The sequence below is a fragment of the Perognathus longimembris genome, chromosome 3 (genome assembly GCF_023159225.1).
Source record: "Perognathus longimembris pacificus isolate PPM17 chromosome 3, ASM2315922v1, whole genome shotgun sequence".
NCBI classification, from domain to species: Eukaryota; Metazoa; Chordata; class Mammalia; order Rodentia; family Heteromyidae; genus Perognathus; species Perognathus longimembris.
The window spans coordinates 95,011,580-95,029,164 of record NC_063163.1 but is presented as its reverse complement, the minus strand read 5'-3'; the positions used below and the strand labels follow the sequence as shown (position 1 = coordinate 95,029,164).

The window sequence follows — 17,585 nt, the reverse complement described above, 5'->3', positions numbered from 1 at the left end:
TCCAAGGCCCAGGACTGGCAAAAAAAACAAAACAAAACAAGAAGAATGCAGGAGGAAGCCCTGAGGGGCTACCAGAGTCCCCTCATACTACAGTGGCATTCTTTACCTGAGCTATTATGTGTTGTAAAGTTCTGGAACCCTTTTTCCTCACTTGTTAGCTGAGAAGACTTGGACACTATTTAACCTTTCTGAAATGATCCCTCATCTGTGAAATGATAGGAGTCCATAGGAAGGACAATGAATAAGTTTCTAGCTGGGTGCCAGTGCTCATGCCTGCAATCCTAGCTAATCAGGAGACTGAGGTCTGAGGATCTCAGTTCAAAGCCAGCCCAGGCAGCAAAGTTTGTGAGGCTCTTATCTCCACTAAACTACCAAAAAAGCCAGAAATGGGGCTGTGGCAAAAAGAGCTATGGGACAGCACCCAACCCCAAGGTTCAAGCACCAGAACTGGAAAAAAAAATTTTGTGTGAGCTATTGCAGAAGTCTGAGGACTCTGTGTGAGCTCTCTAATGCTTCCTCCTGTATCCTTGCAGGGAAAGGAGATTCGTTATCCTTGATCAGTGAAGCCGATACCCCAAGTCTGCCTAGGGACTTGACTGTTAAAGAAATTTATAGGGGGCAAGTAAGAAGAAAACAGTTGATTTAGATCAACACTTCACTGAATACCTCCTCTCACTGTAGAGACGTTGGGACTAAGGTCCCCTTATTGCCCCTGAGTAGTGCTTTTGGGGGCTTGGGACTTCCTCAGGAGATTGCTGGGTTAAGGCTAGCATGTCTGTTGACTTCAGCTCCTAGAGAACAAATGTATGTCTGTTGTAATAGTGCTATGTCTGCTATAGAGTAAGTTTGCAGAAAATATGTACATAAGGAATGAAAGAAGAAAAAAAAGACTTCCTCATTTCCTCACATTTCCTGCCTTCCTATTCTTGAGGCTTTTATTCCTTATACTCCTCAGTTTATCAGATTATACTTACATTACAAGTAAGTAAATGCTTGTTGAGCTAACAAGTAAATGTTTTTTGAGAAGATACAGTTAGGGAAGGACAACTCTGTATTGGTGTAGTGCCAGAGAGGCTGGAAGGAGCATGAGGAAAAGCCAAGGCAAACAAGTAAGCCACCTGTTCGGATGAAGCTCCTAGGGAGATGTGAGCTCTAGGTTTCACACCTAGAATTTGGCTTGGACCACAAGCAGAAAATCAAGTACTTTTTAGGCAGAAAGAAAATAAAGCAACACAAGGTGCAAAGAAAACTAACAAGGAAATAGCAGCTTCTCATAGCCTGGGAGGCCTTCACTTGAGGGATGGGAAGTAGCATTCGTAGACTTGCAAGTCCAGATCCTGCTTGTAGGTCCTTGCAGGGCAGAGGACAGGAAGTCTTTTTTTTTTTTTTTTCTTTTTTTGGTAGTCCTAGAGCTTGGACTCAGGGCCTGAGCACTGTCCCTGGCTTCTTTTTGCTCAAGGCTAGCATTCTACCTCTTGAGACACAGTACCACTTCCATCTTTTTCTGTTTATGTGGTGCTGAGGAACTAAGCCATATTCCCAGCCCCCCCACCCCCTAGAAGTCTTTTTTTTTTCTTTCTTGTCAATGCTTTTTTTTCGAACTGATGTACAGAGAGGTTACAGTTTCATACGTTAGGCATTGGATACATTTCTTGTACTGTTTGTTACCTTGTCCTTCATACCCCAAGTCATACCCCTCCTCCCCAAGTCTTTTTTTTTTTTTTTGCCAGTCCTGGGACTAGGACTCAGGGCTTGAGCACTGTCCCTGGCTTCTTTTTGCTCAAGGCTAGCACTCTACCACTTGAGCCACAGCACCACTTCTGGCCATTTTCTATATATGTGGTGCTGAGGAATCGAACCTAGGGCTTCTTGTATGGGAGGCAAGCACTCTTGCCACTAGGCCATATTCCCAGCCCCCAAGAAGTCTTTTTTTTTTTGGCCAGTCCTGGGGCTTGGACTCAGGGCTTGAGCACTGTCCCTGGCTTCTTCCCGCTCAAGGCTAGCACTCTGCCACTTGAGCCACAGCGCCGCTTCTGGCCGTTTTCTGTATATGTGGTGCTGGGGAATCGAACCTAGGGCCTCGTGTATCCGAGGCAGGCACTCTTGCCACTAGGCTATATCCCCAGCCCCCCAAGAAGTCTTGATCAAGCTTTTTCTATGGCTTTTCTGTTCAGGTCTCCCACCAGTCTAAGGCCATTTTGGCCCTTATTTTCTAGCAGGGAGGTTGCTGAGTCCCCTTGTCTTGTTTATAGCCTGGTGGCAGTTTAAGTGTGTGTGTAACCCATCTCCAGCACATGTGCTCCTTGGGGCCAGGCACTGTGTCCTGCTCATCTCTACAGCCCCAGTGCCCTGCTAGTGCTGCTCCTGATCGGTAACCCTAAGTGATTGTTGAGTCTCTAGACGAGTAGTAATATGAATGCAGTAACATGAGTTCTCAGTCATTTGCTCAGGAGTCCTGAGCTTTTTCAGCAACAGTGACTCACATGTATACGGGCCTCTATGCCAAGACCTGTGGCAGGAGTAGACTTTCGTTGACTTTACCTCTTCATGCTTGCCCTAACATTAGTCTGTTTTGATTTGTTGTTTGGCTTTGTGCTAGTACTGGGGCTTGAACTCAGGGCCCTTCACTGTCAGCTTGGTTGCTCATGGCTGACCCTTTGCCACTTAAGTCTCATCTCCAATCTAGCATTTTACTACTTAATTGGAGATGGAGTCTCTCAGATTTTTTTTATTTTTTTGGCTAGAACTGGCTGTGAACCACAATTTCCAGGTCTCTACTTCTTAAGTAATTGGGATTACAGGTGTAAGCCCCCAGAACCTAGCTGGTTTATTTAATTAATTTATTTATTTGAGTCAGTGTATAACCATGTAGGTGAAGCTGTTCTCAAGCTTGAGATCATCCTGAGTGCCAAGATTATGAGTGTGTTCACCACTCCCAAAGTTAGATGCACTTATTCCCATTTGAAAAAATGAGAAAACTGAAGATTCAGCTAAGTGCACTGGGGGAAGGAGCTGCTATTTGTAATTTTAGCAACTTCCATTGGGTCATTAGACCCCAAAGAGTGGAGGAAGAGCTAGTCAATAACCCCCCATTAATCTTTGACCCCTGCTACAGCCTGTCCCTGAACCTCATCACCAGCTTTTGTAAATGACTCCAGCCACCTATTGCTGCTGCATATCCATTCCTGCTAGATGAAAAATGGTCCTAATTTTTGTGTCCCTAGTTGATTTTATAGTTTGCCTACATTTTCATGTGTGTTACTGCTAGCCAAGATAACTACCCAATAGGTAAGCTCCATCACCATGTGATCATGTAGCTGTGGCTAAATGAAAACCTTTGCTGGGTATTCTGAGGTAGAAAGGGCAGGGACTAAATGATTAACCACCTGTTACTGTCATGTCAGGGCCCAGAAATTTTTACCCCCTTGAAAGCATTCTTTGAGCTAATATTTTCAATTACATACCTAGGGAAAATTTTAAGTAATCCTAATGCATTTTAAAAAAGACCTTTATGTCCACATGCCACTCGGCTTCAGCAATTACCAATTATTGTTTCTTATAATTGACATTCTACCAATTGTTTGATTCTTAGGACCTTTTAATGACTGCCAACTGCTATGGATTGTACTCTGAGTCTTGATCCTTTCTCCAGAGTCTGTACTTGCCTGCCCTTCACTCCACGGGGCATCCTATCAGGCCGCCTGTGGATCCTCAAATGAACTCAGCTCTTGCCCCTGGCTGTTCTGAATGTAGCTGTTCCCCTGATTGAAAGACCCCATTCTTCCTGCAACTGAGTGTGCAGACCTATTCCCAAGAGACTGAGCCTCCCTACCCTGCCCCCTGCTTCTGCCCACACAATAGGTAAAAAGGTACCAGTTTGCCTTTGGATGCTTGGAGATTAATCTGAATGCCTCAGGGAAGAGACAACATGATTGTTTTTGTTTTGTTTTGTTTGTTTCGCCAGTCCTGGACCTTGGGACTCAGGGCCTGAACACTCCCTGGCTTCTTTTTGCTCTAGGCCAGCACTCTACCACTTGAGCCACAGCACCATTTCTGGCTTTTCCTATATATGTGGTGCTGAGGAATCGAACCCAGGGCTTCATGTATACGAGGCGAGCACTTTACCACTAGGTCATATTCCCAGCCCCAGCGTGATTTTTTTTTGAGTTAGTATTGATTCCCGTATGTTTTTGAGGATTAATGGGTCCATCAGCACAGGTTTTCAGAGCACTCATGTGGGCCTGTTTAGGTATAGTGGTAATGGGGGCTTACCTATTTTTTTTTCCTTTATTGTCAAAGTGAAGTACAGAGGGGTTACAGTTTCATATGTAAGACAGTGAGTACATTTCCTGTTCAACTTGTTACCTCCTCCCTCATTCCTCCCCCCCTGCCTCCCCGCTCCCCACCGCGGGGGGGGGGGGGGTGTTCCCTATTGAGGGTAGTTATCTTTGGTTGAGATAGCAATGATACACCTGGAGATGCAGGCAAGCCAATCAATCATAAATTAGGACCATTTTTTCCTAGCAGGTCTTGGCAGTACTCTTTATTCTGATACCCTTATAATGTCTATTTCCTTAGGCATTTCCCCCAAGACACAATATAGGAGGGGATAAGGATGACAGATCATCTGAGAAGAGGAATGTTTAAATAAATGATCAAGGGAGCTTGGTTAGCTTAACTATAGATGTGCTGCTGGTGACATTGACCTGGGATCTTTTTTTTTAATACCATCCTGGGGCTTGAACTCGGCCTGGGCACTATCCCTTAGCCTTTTTGCTCAAGGCTAGCACTCTACCACTTAGCCATAGCTCTCTCTACATTTGGCTTTTTCTGGTTAACTGGAGATGTAGAGGCTGGCTTTTAACTATAACCCTCAGAACTCAGTCTCCTGAGCAGCCAGACTTACAAGCATGAGCCACCAGTGAGCACCTCTGACAGCACCTCTGATAGCTCTTCAGAATGAGTAAATATCAGCAAGAACAGGCTGAATTTTCTTACTCATCTTTAGCTGGTCATAAGTGATTTCAGTTTATTTCTCTTTGCAGCTTTTTTTTTTTTTTTTTTTTTTTTTTTTTTTTGCCAGTCCTGGGCCTTGGACTCAGGGCCTGAGCACTGTCCCTGGCTTCTTTTTGCTCAAGGTTAGCACTCTGCCACTTGAGCCACAGCGCCCCTTCTGGCCGTTTTCTATATATGTGGTGCTGGGAATCGAACCCAGGGCTTCATGTATACGAGGCAAGCACTCTTGCCACTAGGCCATATTCCCAGCCCATGCAGCTTTCAAGATATAACCTAAGCATGTATATTTTTGTTAAAAATGAATATATGTTCCTTTTGTATTTTGAACCTTTTAATGAAATAGACCTTGTCTGTGCTGCAGCTAGTTAACTAGAAAGTAACCCTGTAGGCCCTCAGCCTTACACCATCCTTCTAAAGTATCTTTTAACTTTTCTACCTCTGAGGAACTTCAGGCTCCTTTTTTTAGTCAGAAATTGCCCTTCCACCTGATTCTCTGTCCTGTTGGCATGAGAGCCCTGCTCCCCACCATGCCTCTGTGGATATAACACCCTGGTGAAACTTTAACCTTGGCCTCATCCCTGTCCTTAGTGACCCTCGGTGATTCAGCCCCACTATGATTCTTTTTCCTTTTTCTTTTCTTTTCTTTTCTTTTTTTTTTTTTTTGTCATCATGAGGCTTCAACTCAGGGCCTGGGAACTGTCTCTGAGCTTTTGTACTCAAGGCTAGCACTCTACTAATTTGAGCCACTTCCAATTTTTAGACTGTAAATTGGAGATAAGAGCCTCATAGACTTTCCTGCCTTGGCTAGATTCCTAGCTTTGAACTGCTATCCTCAGATCTCAGCCTCCTGAATAGCTAGGATTACAGGTGTGAGCTACCAGCACTTGGTTGGTTCTTAATTTAAGAGTTTATATAGAGACCTCATTGGGTATATTCTGACATGACTTGAAACTCTTTTCTGCTGTATTACACTTAGGCAGTGGTTGGTTTCTCCTGTAACTTACTAAGATTTGGGCTTAAGATTTTTTCTGAAGGGGGCTGGGGATATGGCCTAGTGGCAAGAGTGCTTGCCTCGTGTACTTGAGGCCCTGAGTTCAATTCCCCAGCACCACATATACAGAAAAAGGCCAGAAGGGGCGCTGTGGCTCAAGTGGCAGAGTGCTAGCCTTGAGCAAAAAAGAAGCCAGCGACAGTGCTCAGGCCCTGAGTCCAAGCCCCAGGACTGGCCAAAAAAAAAAAAAGATTTTTTTTCTGAAACTGAGAGAGAGCAAAGGAAGAGGAGATATTGTCCAAAAAGAAAGGTACTCTGGCCAGGCATCAGTGGCTCATGCCTGAAGTCCTAGCTGAGGAAGCTGAGACCTGAGGATCATGGTTCAAAGCCAGCCTGAGCAGGAAAGTCCTAGAGACTCTTATCTCCAATTAGCCACCAGAAAACTGGGAGTGGAGCTGTGCCTCAAAGTGGTAGAGTACTAGCCTTAAGCTGAAGAGCCCAGGGACAGCACCCAGACCCAAAGTTCAAGCCCCACAACTGACCCCCCCCCAAAAAAAGTACTCTTTATCTGATTTACGTATCTGTAACCTCTTTGTATATCACCTTTATAATAACTTTTTTTTTTTTTTTGGCCAGTCCTGGAGCTTGTACTCAGGGCCTGAGCACTGTCCCTGGCTTCTTTTTGCTCAAGGCTAGCACTCTACCACTTGAGCCATAGCAGCACTTTTGGCCGTTTTCTATATATGTGGTGCTGGGGAATCGAACCCAGAGCTTCATGTATACAAGGCAAGCACTTTTACCACTAGGCCATATTCCCAGCCCTAATTTTTTAAAGTTCAAAAAGAAATTTCTGGGCTGGGAACGTGGCTTAGTGGTAAGAGTTCTTGCATGAACTAGCATGCATGAAGCTCCTGGGTTCGGTTCCTCAGCACCACATAAACAGAAAGAGGTAGAAGTGGTGCTGTGGCTCAAGTGGTAGAGTGCTAGCCTTGAGCAAAAACGAAGCTCAGGGACAGTTCCCAGGCCCTGAGTTCAAGCCCCAGGACTGGCAAAAAAAAACAACCAGCCAACCAGGACTGGAGGCATGGCTCAAGGAGTAGACCACCAGATATGACAAACAAAAGCTGAGAGCGCAGGCTCTGAGTTAAAAGTCCCCCATACCATCACAAAACAATAACAAGAAAACAAATAGCCAAGGACAGTGCTCAGACCCTGAGTTCAAGCCCCAGGACTGGCAAAAAGAAAAAAAAAAAGAAATTTCTGGCTCATGCCTTTAATTGTAGCTACACAGAGATGTAGGAAGATATTGGGACTTAAACCATTACCAGTTCGAAACCAACTTGGACATTAAAGTTGTGAGATTCTGTCTTCAATTAACCAGCATAATGCCAAATTAGAGGCATGTCTCAAGTGTTAGAGGGCCAACCATGAGCAAAAAAGAAGAGAGCAGAAGATTGAGTTCAAGAACCAGTACTAGCACAAAAGAAAAAATCATTACCAAGCTCTAGTGGCTTATACCTATGATACTAGCTAGTCAGGAGACTGAGATAGAGAATCAAGGTTTGAAGCTAGCTTGTGAGACTCTCTCCAAAATAACCAGTAAAAAAGCAGGGCTGGTGTCATTGCTCCAAGTAGTAGAACACCAGATGGTCAAGCAAATGGAACAAGTTTGAGGCCATGAGTTTAAACCGTGGTGTTTGCAACAAGATAGATAAAATCTGAGGCATCGCAAACCAGTCTTGGATTTTTTTTTTTTTTTTTGCCAGTCCTGGGCCTTGGACTCAGGGCCTGAGCACCGTCCCTGGCTTCTTCCCGCTCAAGGCTAGCACTCTGCCACTTGAGCCACAGCGCCGCTTCTGGCCATTTTCTGTATATGTGGTGCTGGGGAATCGAACCTAGGGCCTCGTGTATCCGAGGCAGGCACTCTTGCCACTAGGCTATATCCCCAGCCCCCTTGGATTTTTTTTTAATAGTGCCATTCCCAGGACTTGAACTCTGGGCCTGAGCACAGTTCCTGAGCTTCTTTTCCTCATGGCTAGCATTCTACCTCTTGAGCCACAGTGCCACTTCCTCAAAGCAGTCTTAAACTCAAGATCTTCTTGTTTTCACCTTCCCAGTGTTGGATTATAAGTACCACCTTGTCTGCCAAGAAATAGATCTAAAGACAAAGGGAACTGAGTTTCCTAGCCTCTGGGAAGACTTGCTAAGCCTTGGGTACAACCCTAGATCCTAAAAAGGAAAAACAAACAAACAAAGGGAAGTACAGGCTCTCTCTAAGTGGTTCTATTTAATAGGTAAGCAAAATGAGTACTGAATGAATCCTAGAGAATAAAGACAGCATCTCACTATGTACTCCATACTGGTCTCCTGCTTGGGTCTTTCCTGCCTCAGTCTCCTAAGTGCTGGGATTTCAGGTGAGCACAGCCATGCCTGATTCCCTGATCCTCTGATCTACTCTCCCTCCCTCCCTCCCTCCCTCCCTCCCTCCCTCCCTCCCTCCCTCCTTCCTTCCTTCCTTCCTTCCTTCCCTTTGTTCTGGTACTGGCTTAAACTCCAGGCCTTGCTCTGTGTGTGGTGTGTGTGTGCGCGCGTGCACGTGCGTATGCACGGGTTTGCAAGCCAGTACCAGCATCAAAGCTAAGTACTGGGCCTGGCACCCATGGCTTATGCCTGTAATCTTAACTATTCAGGGTGCTGAGATCTGTGGATTATAGTTTGAAGCCAGCCCAAGCAGGAAAGTCCCATGAAACTTATATCTAATCACCAAAATGCTGGAAGTGGAGCAGTGGCTCAAGTGGTAGAGTACTAGCTGTCAGTTAAAAAAAAAAAAGCTTAAGGACAGGGCTCAGGCCCTGAGTTTTAGCCCCAGGACCAGCACAGGAAACAAAACAAAACAACCAAAAACCACTTAGGTAGTTTTCTGTTTTTTGTTTTTTTTCCTCAAAACTGGAAGAGCTACCACTTGAGCCACAGCTCTACTTCCAGCTTTTTGGTGGGTAATTGGAAATAAGAGTCTCATGAACTTTCCTGCCCTAGGCTGGCTTTGAATCAAGATCCTCAGATCTTAGCTTTTTGAGTAGCTAGGATTATAGTCATGAGTCATCAATGCCCGGCTTTGCTCTCTTGCTCAGAGCTAGCTCTCTATTACTTGAGCCACACCTCCAGTCTGGCATTTTGCTGTTAATGAAAATGGAGGAAGTGGCGCTGTGGCTCAAAGTGGTAGCTCAGGAACAGCACCCAGGCCCAGAGTTTAAGCCCCAGGACTGACAAAAAAAAAAAAAAAATGAACCAAGTACTTGGCTGGGCACTGGTGGTTCACTCCTGTAACCCTAGCTACTCAGGAGGCTGAGATCTGAGGGTCAGCCTGGGTAGGAAAGTCCACTTATCTCCATTTAACCACCAGAAAACCAGAAGTGGCTCTGTGGCTCAAAGAGATAGACCATTAGCCTTGAGTAAAAGAGCTCAGGGACAGCTCTCAGGTCCTGAATTCAAGCCCCACAACCCACAAAAAATAAATAAGTAAATAAAATGGAGTCTCTCAGACTTTTCTGCCTCATCTGACTTTGAACATGTCTTCATGTCTTAGCCTTCTAAGTAGCTAGGATTATAGGCATGTGTCACTGGCACCTGGTCTCTATTCTGCTTCTATGGGCATGGCTGTGGTTATCTCTTATGGCAGATATGCTCTTTCTGAGTTGTGCATGTAGGAGTGGAATGGAGCCTGGTCAAGAGGATATGGCTTTGAGCATATTGTGAATAGTTTTCCTAAGGGAGTACCAATTTAATATCCCTCTAGCAATATGGGAGTTTCATATTGGTGTCAGCACCTAGCATTATCAAGGCACAAACAAACAAAACCCTTAGGTTTTTTTGTTTTGTGTTGAAAATATGTGCCTTGAACTCAGAGCCTGGTGCTCTAGCTTGACTGGCTTGCTCATGACTAACAACCACCACTTGAGCCATGTCTCCAGTCTAGTATTTTGCTAGTTAATTAGAGGTGGAGTCCCACTTCTATACCTAGGCTGGCTTCAAACCCACATCCTCTGATCTTAGCCTTCTGAGTAGCTAGGATCAGGTATGAGCCACTGACACCCAGCAACCTTATTGATTTAGAGTGCACATTCAAATTTCAGACCCCTCTGGAAATAGTGGCACTAGAATTGGAAAATATAGTTTTAGGACACAGAAAAGAGAGTCTGTAACAGTTTTAGGACACAGAGAAGAAAGTCTACAAGGAAAGGAGAAGGTATGATGTGTTGACTCTATGTCGGGGGGTGGCGGGTAGTGTGCATGCAGGAGCTTGCAGAGCAAAGGAGGAGGAAGACAGGTATGCATTCCTGTAGGGAAAGAGCCCTGACTACTGATTTTGAAATGATATGGGGAGTGGGTGGCATTGCCAACTCTTCCTAGGAGACTTGGCCAGCAGCCAGTTGTACAAGAAGTAGGCCTGAAAAATCAGATCCCCAAAGGAGCATGAATCTTCCTTGAGGTCAGGGTGAAGCCTGTCTGCCCAGTTGGAGTGGGCAGAGCTGAAAGTCTTAGAGTGGTGGTGTGGCAGATAAGAGCAGATGTGGAAAAGGACTGTGGGATCAGAGGCTGGGCACATTGCATCTAGGCCACCAGTCTCAAAAGAAGCTGCTCAGCATCTGCAGCAGACTCCGTCCTGTCTCCTCCTCCTGTTTGGGTTAGTATCAGGGCTTTGGGTGTAGTGCTCTATTCCCTTCTAGATAACATTGTAGAGGACTGAAAAACAGGAAGGTGTTTTCCATAATCTTTCCTCCCAGACGTGGCTAGTCCTGACATATTGATATACTGCCTCCAACCCTGTGTTTGTTTATAACTTTATATGAGTATCCATTAATAAGTAGATACATATACATATATACTTTGTAAGTAGAGCCCACTCCACCTAGAACTAAGCTGTATGTCCGGTTTTGAGTTGGGGGTTTCTCACAGCTCAGGCTGTGTTCTTTCCCTGGGTGGGCTCTGGCTGGTGGTTCCTGTGTGCCCACAGCCTGTGTTCACAAAAGGTGTGGATCATATGTGACCATTCCACCAGCTTGAGATAAGAATTTTACTTTTATGAGCAAAAGTTCCACTGTGATTTCTTGTTTTAGCATTTCCAGAAGTAAAGATAATAGAAAAGTGGTTTCCCAGAGAGTTAACAACATATGGCCAGTGTTTGTTTCGCCCACTCATCCCCCTCCCCCTCCTGAACTATTTTAAACTGTGTTCTAGACACCATCTGATTTCAACTGTGAGTTCTTGAGTACAGATCTCTTCTAAAAGCTGGGGCTCCCCATCTCAACACCACAAAACCATGTGAAACAAGCATTTCCATAATGTCTTGGGCTAGCAGAGCACACCCCTGTCATGTGCTTGCCTGGTGGCAACTTTGCTAGCTGGAACTAGGGAGGGGTACAGTTCCAGGCTAGCACCAAAATAGAGACTACAGGGCCCCTTCAGCTCTCCTAGTTCTTTTTTGGTAATGGGTATGGAACCCAGGACGTTGCACTTGCTAGGCAAGCACTGTGCCACTGAGCTACATCCCAGCCCTCTCCTAGTTCTTTTAAGGTCAACCAATTTATTGAAGTAAATGTCAGAAGCTTGTGTAGTCTTTTGAACCAGCTCAAATAAGCTTGTGCCATTTTAAGGACAGTGGTCTCTTCTTCAGATTACCTCTTTAATTAATCTCCTTCATTGGGAGTTCTTGGGAAGAGGACAGCTTAATTGAACAGCCAAGAAAAGTGTGAAGAAAAAAATGTGTCAAGTCTCTGGAATTGGTATGATTAGAAATTTTCTCTCAGAAGTACCAAAATACCCATTCGTACATGTAGGTGGATAGATAAGTAGTAGTAGTTGTTGTTGTTGTTGTTGTTGTTGTTGTTGTTGCCAGTTCTGGGGCTTGAACTCAGGGTTTGGGTGCTGCCTCTGAACTTCTTTTTTGCTCAAGGCTAGCCCTCTACCTCTTGAGCCACAGCTCCACTTCTGGCTTTTGCGCCACTTCTAGCTTTTTCTGTTTTATGTGATACTGAGGAATTGAACCCAGGGCTTCATGCATGCTAGACAAGCACTCTACCACTAAGCCACATTCCCAGCCCGATAAGTTTTGAGATATTTTTATCTTGTGTGTGTGTGGGGGGAACCCATATATGTTTCTTTTAAAAGTCAAGGAACTAGTATTCTAGTGTTTGCTAACATTTGCTATCAAAAGAAAGGGATATAGTAGGGATATAGTTTGGCAAACATGCCAGCTACTTGTGAGGTCCAAAGGCCAGGTGTTTGCTTCAGTTACTGTGGGTATCCAAACCAATTAGTGTCTCTGTTTCCTCACTCAGAGGTGAAACACCCAGGCACTGGGGCAATAAATTAGCTGCAAGATCCTTAGAAGGCTAAAGGTGGTACACGATGCTCTGGAGACCCAGTGACAATCAGAATCAGGCTTGTGCTAATGGAGGATGGGCTTTTCCACCTGGGATGTTAGTTAGGCATTGGAGCTGCAGCAAGAGGACATCTCTCAGGTGTGGGTGGTATGTTTGTTGGCCTCACTCCCCCTGAAGTCGCTGCCAGTCAACTCCTACTCTGTGACTATGGGGCTAGCTGGAGAACTTTGGAAAGAATATATGGTAGAATTCTGGGGATATCCCTGGCGGTCAAAATTGCTGGCAGAAGATGTTTTTTTTTTTTCATGTTGACTGGCACAGGAAAGTTAAAAGTGAATCAGAGCCAGGAATGGTGGTGCACTTCTATAGTGCTAGCTCCTTGGGAGGTAGGGACAGAAGGATAAAGAATTCAAGGCCAGTGCAGGCAAAGTTAATGAGGCCCTATCTTATAATCATAAATACATGTCAGGTGCCAGTGATACATGCCTATAATCTTAGCTACTTAGTAGGCTGAAATCTAAAGATGGAGGCCAAGAGCCAGCTTGGGCAGAAAAATCTGAGAGAGTAAGAGGCCCTGAGTTCAAGCTCTAGTACTGGCACAAAACAAAAATGTATGTCTAGTTTTCTGTGTCTCTGTTGCAATTAGTCCACACTTTTCTGCAGTTAGTGTGGGTCAGGTCACTTAGTTCTGTGCTTTCTCAGCTTGGTAGAATTTTTTTTTTCTTCCTGCTGCTACTAGGATTTGAGTTCAGGGTCTTGTCACCACCTCCTCCTCCTCTCCCTCCTCCCTCCTCCCTCCTCCTCCTGCTGTCTGGGGCTTGAACTCAGGGCCTGAGCACTGTCCCTGGCTTCCTTTTGCTCAAGGTGAGCACTCTACCACTTGAGCCACAGTGCTACTTCTGGCTTTTTTCTATATATATGGTGCTGAGGACTCAAACCCAGGGCTTCATTCATGTATACAATGCAAGCACTTCACCAGTAGGCCATATTTTCAGCTCTGGGTCTTGCCTTCTTGCTCATCCTTTTCCACTTCTACTTTTAGCTGGCACTCTACCATTTGAACTATACTTCCACTTCCATCTTTTTGCTAGTTAACTGGAGATAAGAACCTTTTGGATTTGCCTGTCCAACTGGCTCCAAACCTCAATTCTCAAATCTCAGCCTCCTGAGCAGCTAGGATTATAGATGTGAACCACTGATTCCTGACAGCATAGTGGATTTATTTTCCCTCTAGTTGATGTTCTTCTAGGGAGTAATCCTCTAGTTGTGTCCTGGTACATTACATTTAGTGTAAAGTGGAATAGCAGGATCCAGGACAGCAGACAAGAAACTGGGCAGCCTGGGCTTCTCCCTTGAATGCCACAGTGGGCTTGAGCATCTGAAAGCACAGAACACAGGACATGTTTTCCTTTCTCCTTGTAGATGTCTGATAAAAGGTGGTAGGTTTCTTTCTTTTTTTTTTTCTTTTTCCTTTTTGTTGTTGTTGCCAGTCCTGGGGCTTGAACGCAGGGCCTGGACACTGTCTGAAGTTTTGTGCTCAAGGCTAGCACTCTACCATTTGAGCCACAGCTCCACTTCTAGCTTTTTTTTCTTTTTGTGGTTAGAGAGTCTCACAGACTTTCCTACCCAGGTTAGCTTGGAACTGAGATCCTTAGATCTCAGCCTCCTGAGTAGCTAGGGTTGCAGGTATGAGCCACCAGTGCCCAGAGATTTCTTCTCTATTTTTGTTTTTCTTTTTGCCAGTCCTGGGACTTGAACTCTGAGCCTGATCGCTGTCTCTGGGCGCTTTGTGCTCAATGCTACCATTCTACCACTTGAACCACACTGCCACTTCTGGCTTTTTCTGTGATTAATCAGAGATAAGAGTCTCAGGGACTTTCCTGCCCCAGCTGGCTTCAAGCCACAATTTTTAGATCTCAGTCTCCTGAGTAGTTAGGATTACAAGGGTGAGCCACCAGCACCCAACTTGACTTCTCTTTTTAATATGTCAAAATCTTTCTTTCCTCAAAATTTTTTTCCTTTATGTGGCCTACTTCTGATAATGTACCTGATAATGTATAATTTTGATTATAATTATGATTTATTTTTAAACACATAGGGTAAAAGGTCCCATATGCAAGCTTCTGAATCTGTTAGATGGTGAACAGATTCTGTACATGCTGGTAGCAGTTTGCCAGGAAGGTCACTTGGGTATGGTGAGCACCTGAACATGAATGGCCACTCCTCCATCATCCTCTTCTCAGGAGGGAGATTTCCTGGCTTTCCTGCAGCTAGAGTGAGCAGAAGGAACGCTGAACAACACCAGTGCTGTTCTCAAGGTGTGCTGGGTCCTGACCACAGCCACTCACAGTTATTACCTGAGGTCTCAGAGTGATTAAGGGAGGATCTGACATAAGTCCAAGTGAGACTTGGGAGGAGGATACACAGTCAGTGCCCAAGAACTGGAGAGGGTGGAAGGGCTCCCAGGGGCAAAGTACAATATTAGCAAAGGCAGAAATGCCTTGTTTGGCTTGTCTTCTATTTTATGGCACATGATCTTCAGGCTGTAATTAGGAGCAAAGCCTTTTAAAAATAGGGTTTGCAGGACTGAAAACAGTGCTCAGAGCATCTTGGTTTATGTTTTAGGCATCAAACATGAAAGGGGTATCTGAACAGCTGTCGTGGAGAGAATGTGGGAATGACAGGGCACAGAACTTGCCCTACACAGCCCTGGTGCCTGGCTGCAGGAAAGCCTTCCTCTTCCTCAGAGCAGCCCCTCTATCATAGTGCTTAGCAGAGCTGGCCTCTGCTTCTCAGTTTCCTGCTGTTAAGGAGTATGTTCTAACTCCACAGTATAGGCTTGTTTGGGGGCTCTAACCAGGTTGATGCTTTTCAGACTCTGAGTCATTAACAGTTCTCATACCAGCCATGTTACTTGTGATGTTACCCAGGCACGATAGGACAGGCCTTATCCCCAGCACAAGCCCTGGCATCGGATGTTTTTCACCCCCTCCTCACTAAGTATGTTTCTTTGGCACAATTGCTAATTATGGTTGTCCCACCATCTCACAACTATTGCAATAAGCTGTGTGCTGCATCTGGTCTGTATGCATACACCAGGCATCTTTGCTGTGGTAGAGATTCATTGTCTCCTGGGGCCTGCTAGTCTACTGACTGTAACAAAGGTGGCTGGCAGCAGCCAGGACTGCTTTCAAAAGCCTGACATAATATTCAATAATTGCATAGACGCCATCTGCTGCTATGTCCCCCTTAGACTCCAATGTACCCCTCTTCTTTGTTAACACTTTGTACCCCTCTTCTCCCTTGTTAACACTTTGAAAACAGCTTTCTTTGTCAGTTCTGTTGAAAATACTCAGTGACTTCTCAGAGCCAACCAGGTGATGTCTCCATTTCCAAGGTGGTGGGGCACCTGCCCCCAAGCCAGCTTCAGCATAGCATACCAGGTCCTCACTAGTGCTCCCTCCACCCCCGTGCATGCCTCTATGCTGCTTGCCCATAACTCTGATCCTTTACTTCATGTGGGCTGATGCTTTTATTATCCTACATCATTATTCTCGAGTCTCTTGTGGCCCCAGAGGCCTTTCTCACCTGGATTCCTTGCAAGCAGGAACCCGTTGTTGGCTCTTTACTTGAGTTCAGGCTTCAGGAAGCAGATGAGGAGGTGGGAACCTGAGCTCTGCTTGTTAAATGAACAATCTAGAAGTGTGATAGGCTAGTATTTATTGTATTATATTGTCTTTCAGTCCTCTTTCTGTGATTTTTGGGAACCATGGGCCTGATGCTGCAGCTCTGTGTCCAACATTCTTCAGTGCCTGGGATTGGTTGATTTGTGTTTGGAGAAGTTAGAGTGCTTTTGAGCACAGACAGGCTTGACTGGGTTTATTCTCAGAACTGAGGCTAGAGAGCCCTGGCATACTGTTTGTTTGTTTATCATAAAACCTAGTACTGGCAAGACAGGCAGGGAGGAGACCCACCCTACAGGGAAGAATGAAGGCTGCAAGCAGAATAGAGCAGCCAGTCCCTTAGGAGACAGGGGCCTGGTTACAGAGTTCAAGCCTCATATGCTCTTTCCTTTCTAGCAGATATACTTTTTATATGTGTGTACACATGTGTCAGAGGCACAGCTTGTACCACTCTAATTCAAGGGGAGCTCTGCCTAGCTCATGTGTATAGTTGTTTATCTCTGGAGCAACAGTGTAACAGAAACCTTTAATGGGATTTCCTATGTTCACACTTGGTCAATTGTCTCCTCCTTTCCCACACTAGAAATGGTTGACGTTTGAGTTGGTCTCTTTGGTCACATCGGAAGACATATATTATTCTACATAGGGACTGAGGGATGACTTCTGTGGCCTGTTTACAGAAGAGGAATCTGGAACTAGGCTTCCACTTAGCTCAGTGGCAGGGACTTCTCACAGGCCAGGAGACGGGGTCTAATACATACTTGATTTTGTGCTGATTGTGGGCAGTCTTTAGGGATAGCTCCTCAGCCTGCTTATGTCAGGAGCTTCCATTTTGCTTCATGGTAACCACTTTTCCATTCTTTCTCATGGTCCTGCCCTTTTTCTGCCCAGGCTCAGCTTCCTGACATTTCTCTACTAAGCACTTCTCATTGCATGCATGCTGGGGACAACTCCTGTACTACCTAAGGGCAGTTGTTGTACAGGACAGTGGTCAAGACTCCTGGAAGCAGATTTACTGGTGTGTGTAACTCTCTCTCTCACTCACTTTTATTTTATTTTATTTGTATTTCAGTGAGGATGCCATGAGGAAAGCTGGTGTGGCCCACAGTAAATCTAGCAAGGATATGGAGAGCCATGTGTTCCTGAAGGCCAAGACTCGGGTAAGGCCCTGTAAAATGGAACTCCTTAGGAAGAGGGCCTGGGAAAGGAGTATTATAGAATCTGAAATCCCTCTACTGGGGTCCTGGGGGGTGGGAAGGTTCTCTCTGGGTCCTCCTGTGTGTCCATGCAATGGGAAGGACACCTTGGTTATGGGCCTTGGACCTAGTCTGGACCTCACTGTTGGCCTTTGCTGTTTGTGGTCAGCCACAATAAGTCCTGTTGAAGGAGATGCATTGTAAGAACTGGCTCCAGGGCTGGGAATGTGGCCTCATGGTAGAGTGCTTGCCTAGCATGCATGAAGCCCTGGGTTCGATTCCTCAGCACCACATATATAGAAAAAGCCAGAAGTGG

At 45.3% G+C, this 17,585-nt stretch overlaps 1 protein-coding gene across 7 annotated transcripts in view; it reads left to right on the top strand.

Annotated features, from left to right (window-relative positions):
- Med15 (mediator complex subunit 15) overlaps nucleotides 1–17,585 on the top strand; it is a 62,600-nt gene that overhangs the window by 4,784 nt on the left and 40,231 nt on the right. For all 7 annotated transcript variants that reach the window (XM_048343432.1, XM_048343431.1, XM_048343429.1 and 4 more), the window contains exon 2: nucleotides 17,146–17,233. In XM_048343432.1, coding sequence (XP_048199389.1) covers nucleotides 17,146–17,233 — 88 coding nt within the window. The remainder of the gene's footprint in view (nucleotides 1–17,145; nucleotides 17,234–17,585) is intronic.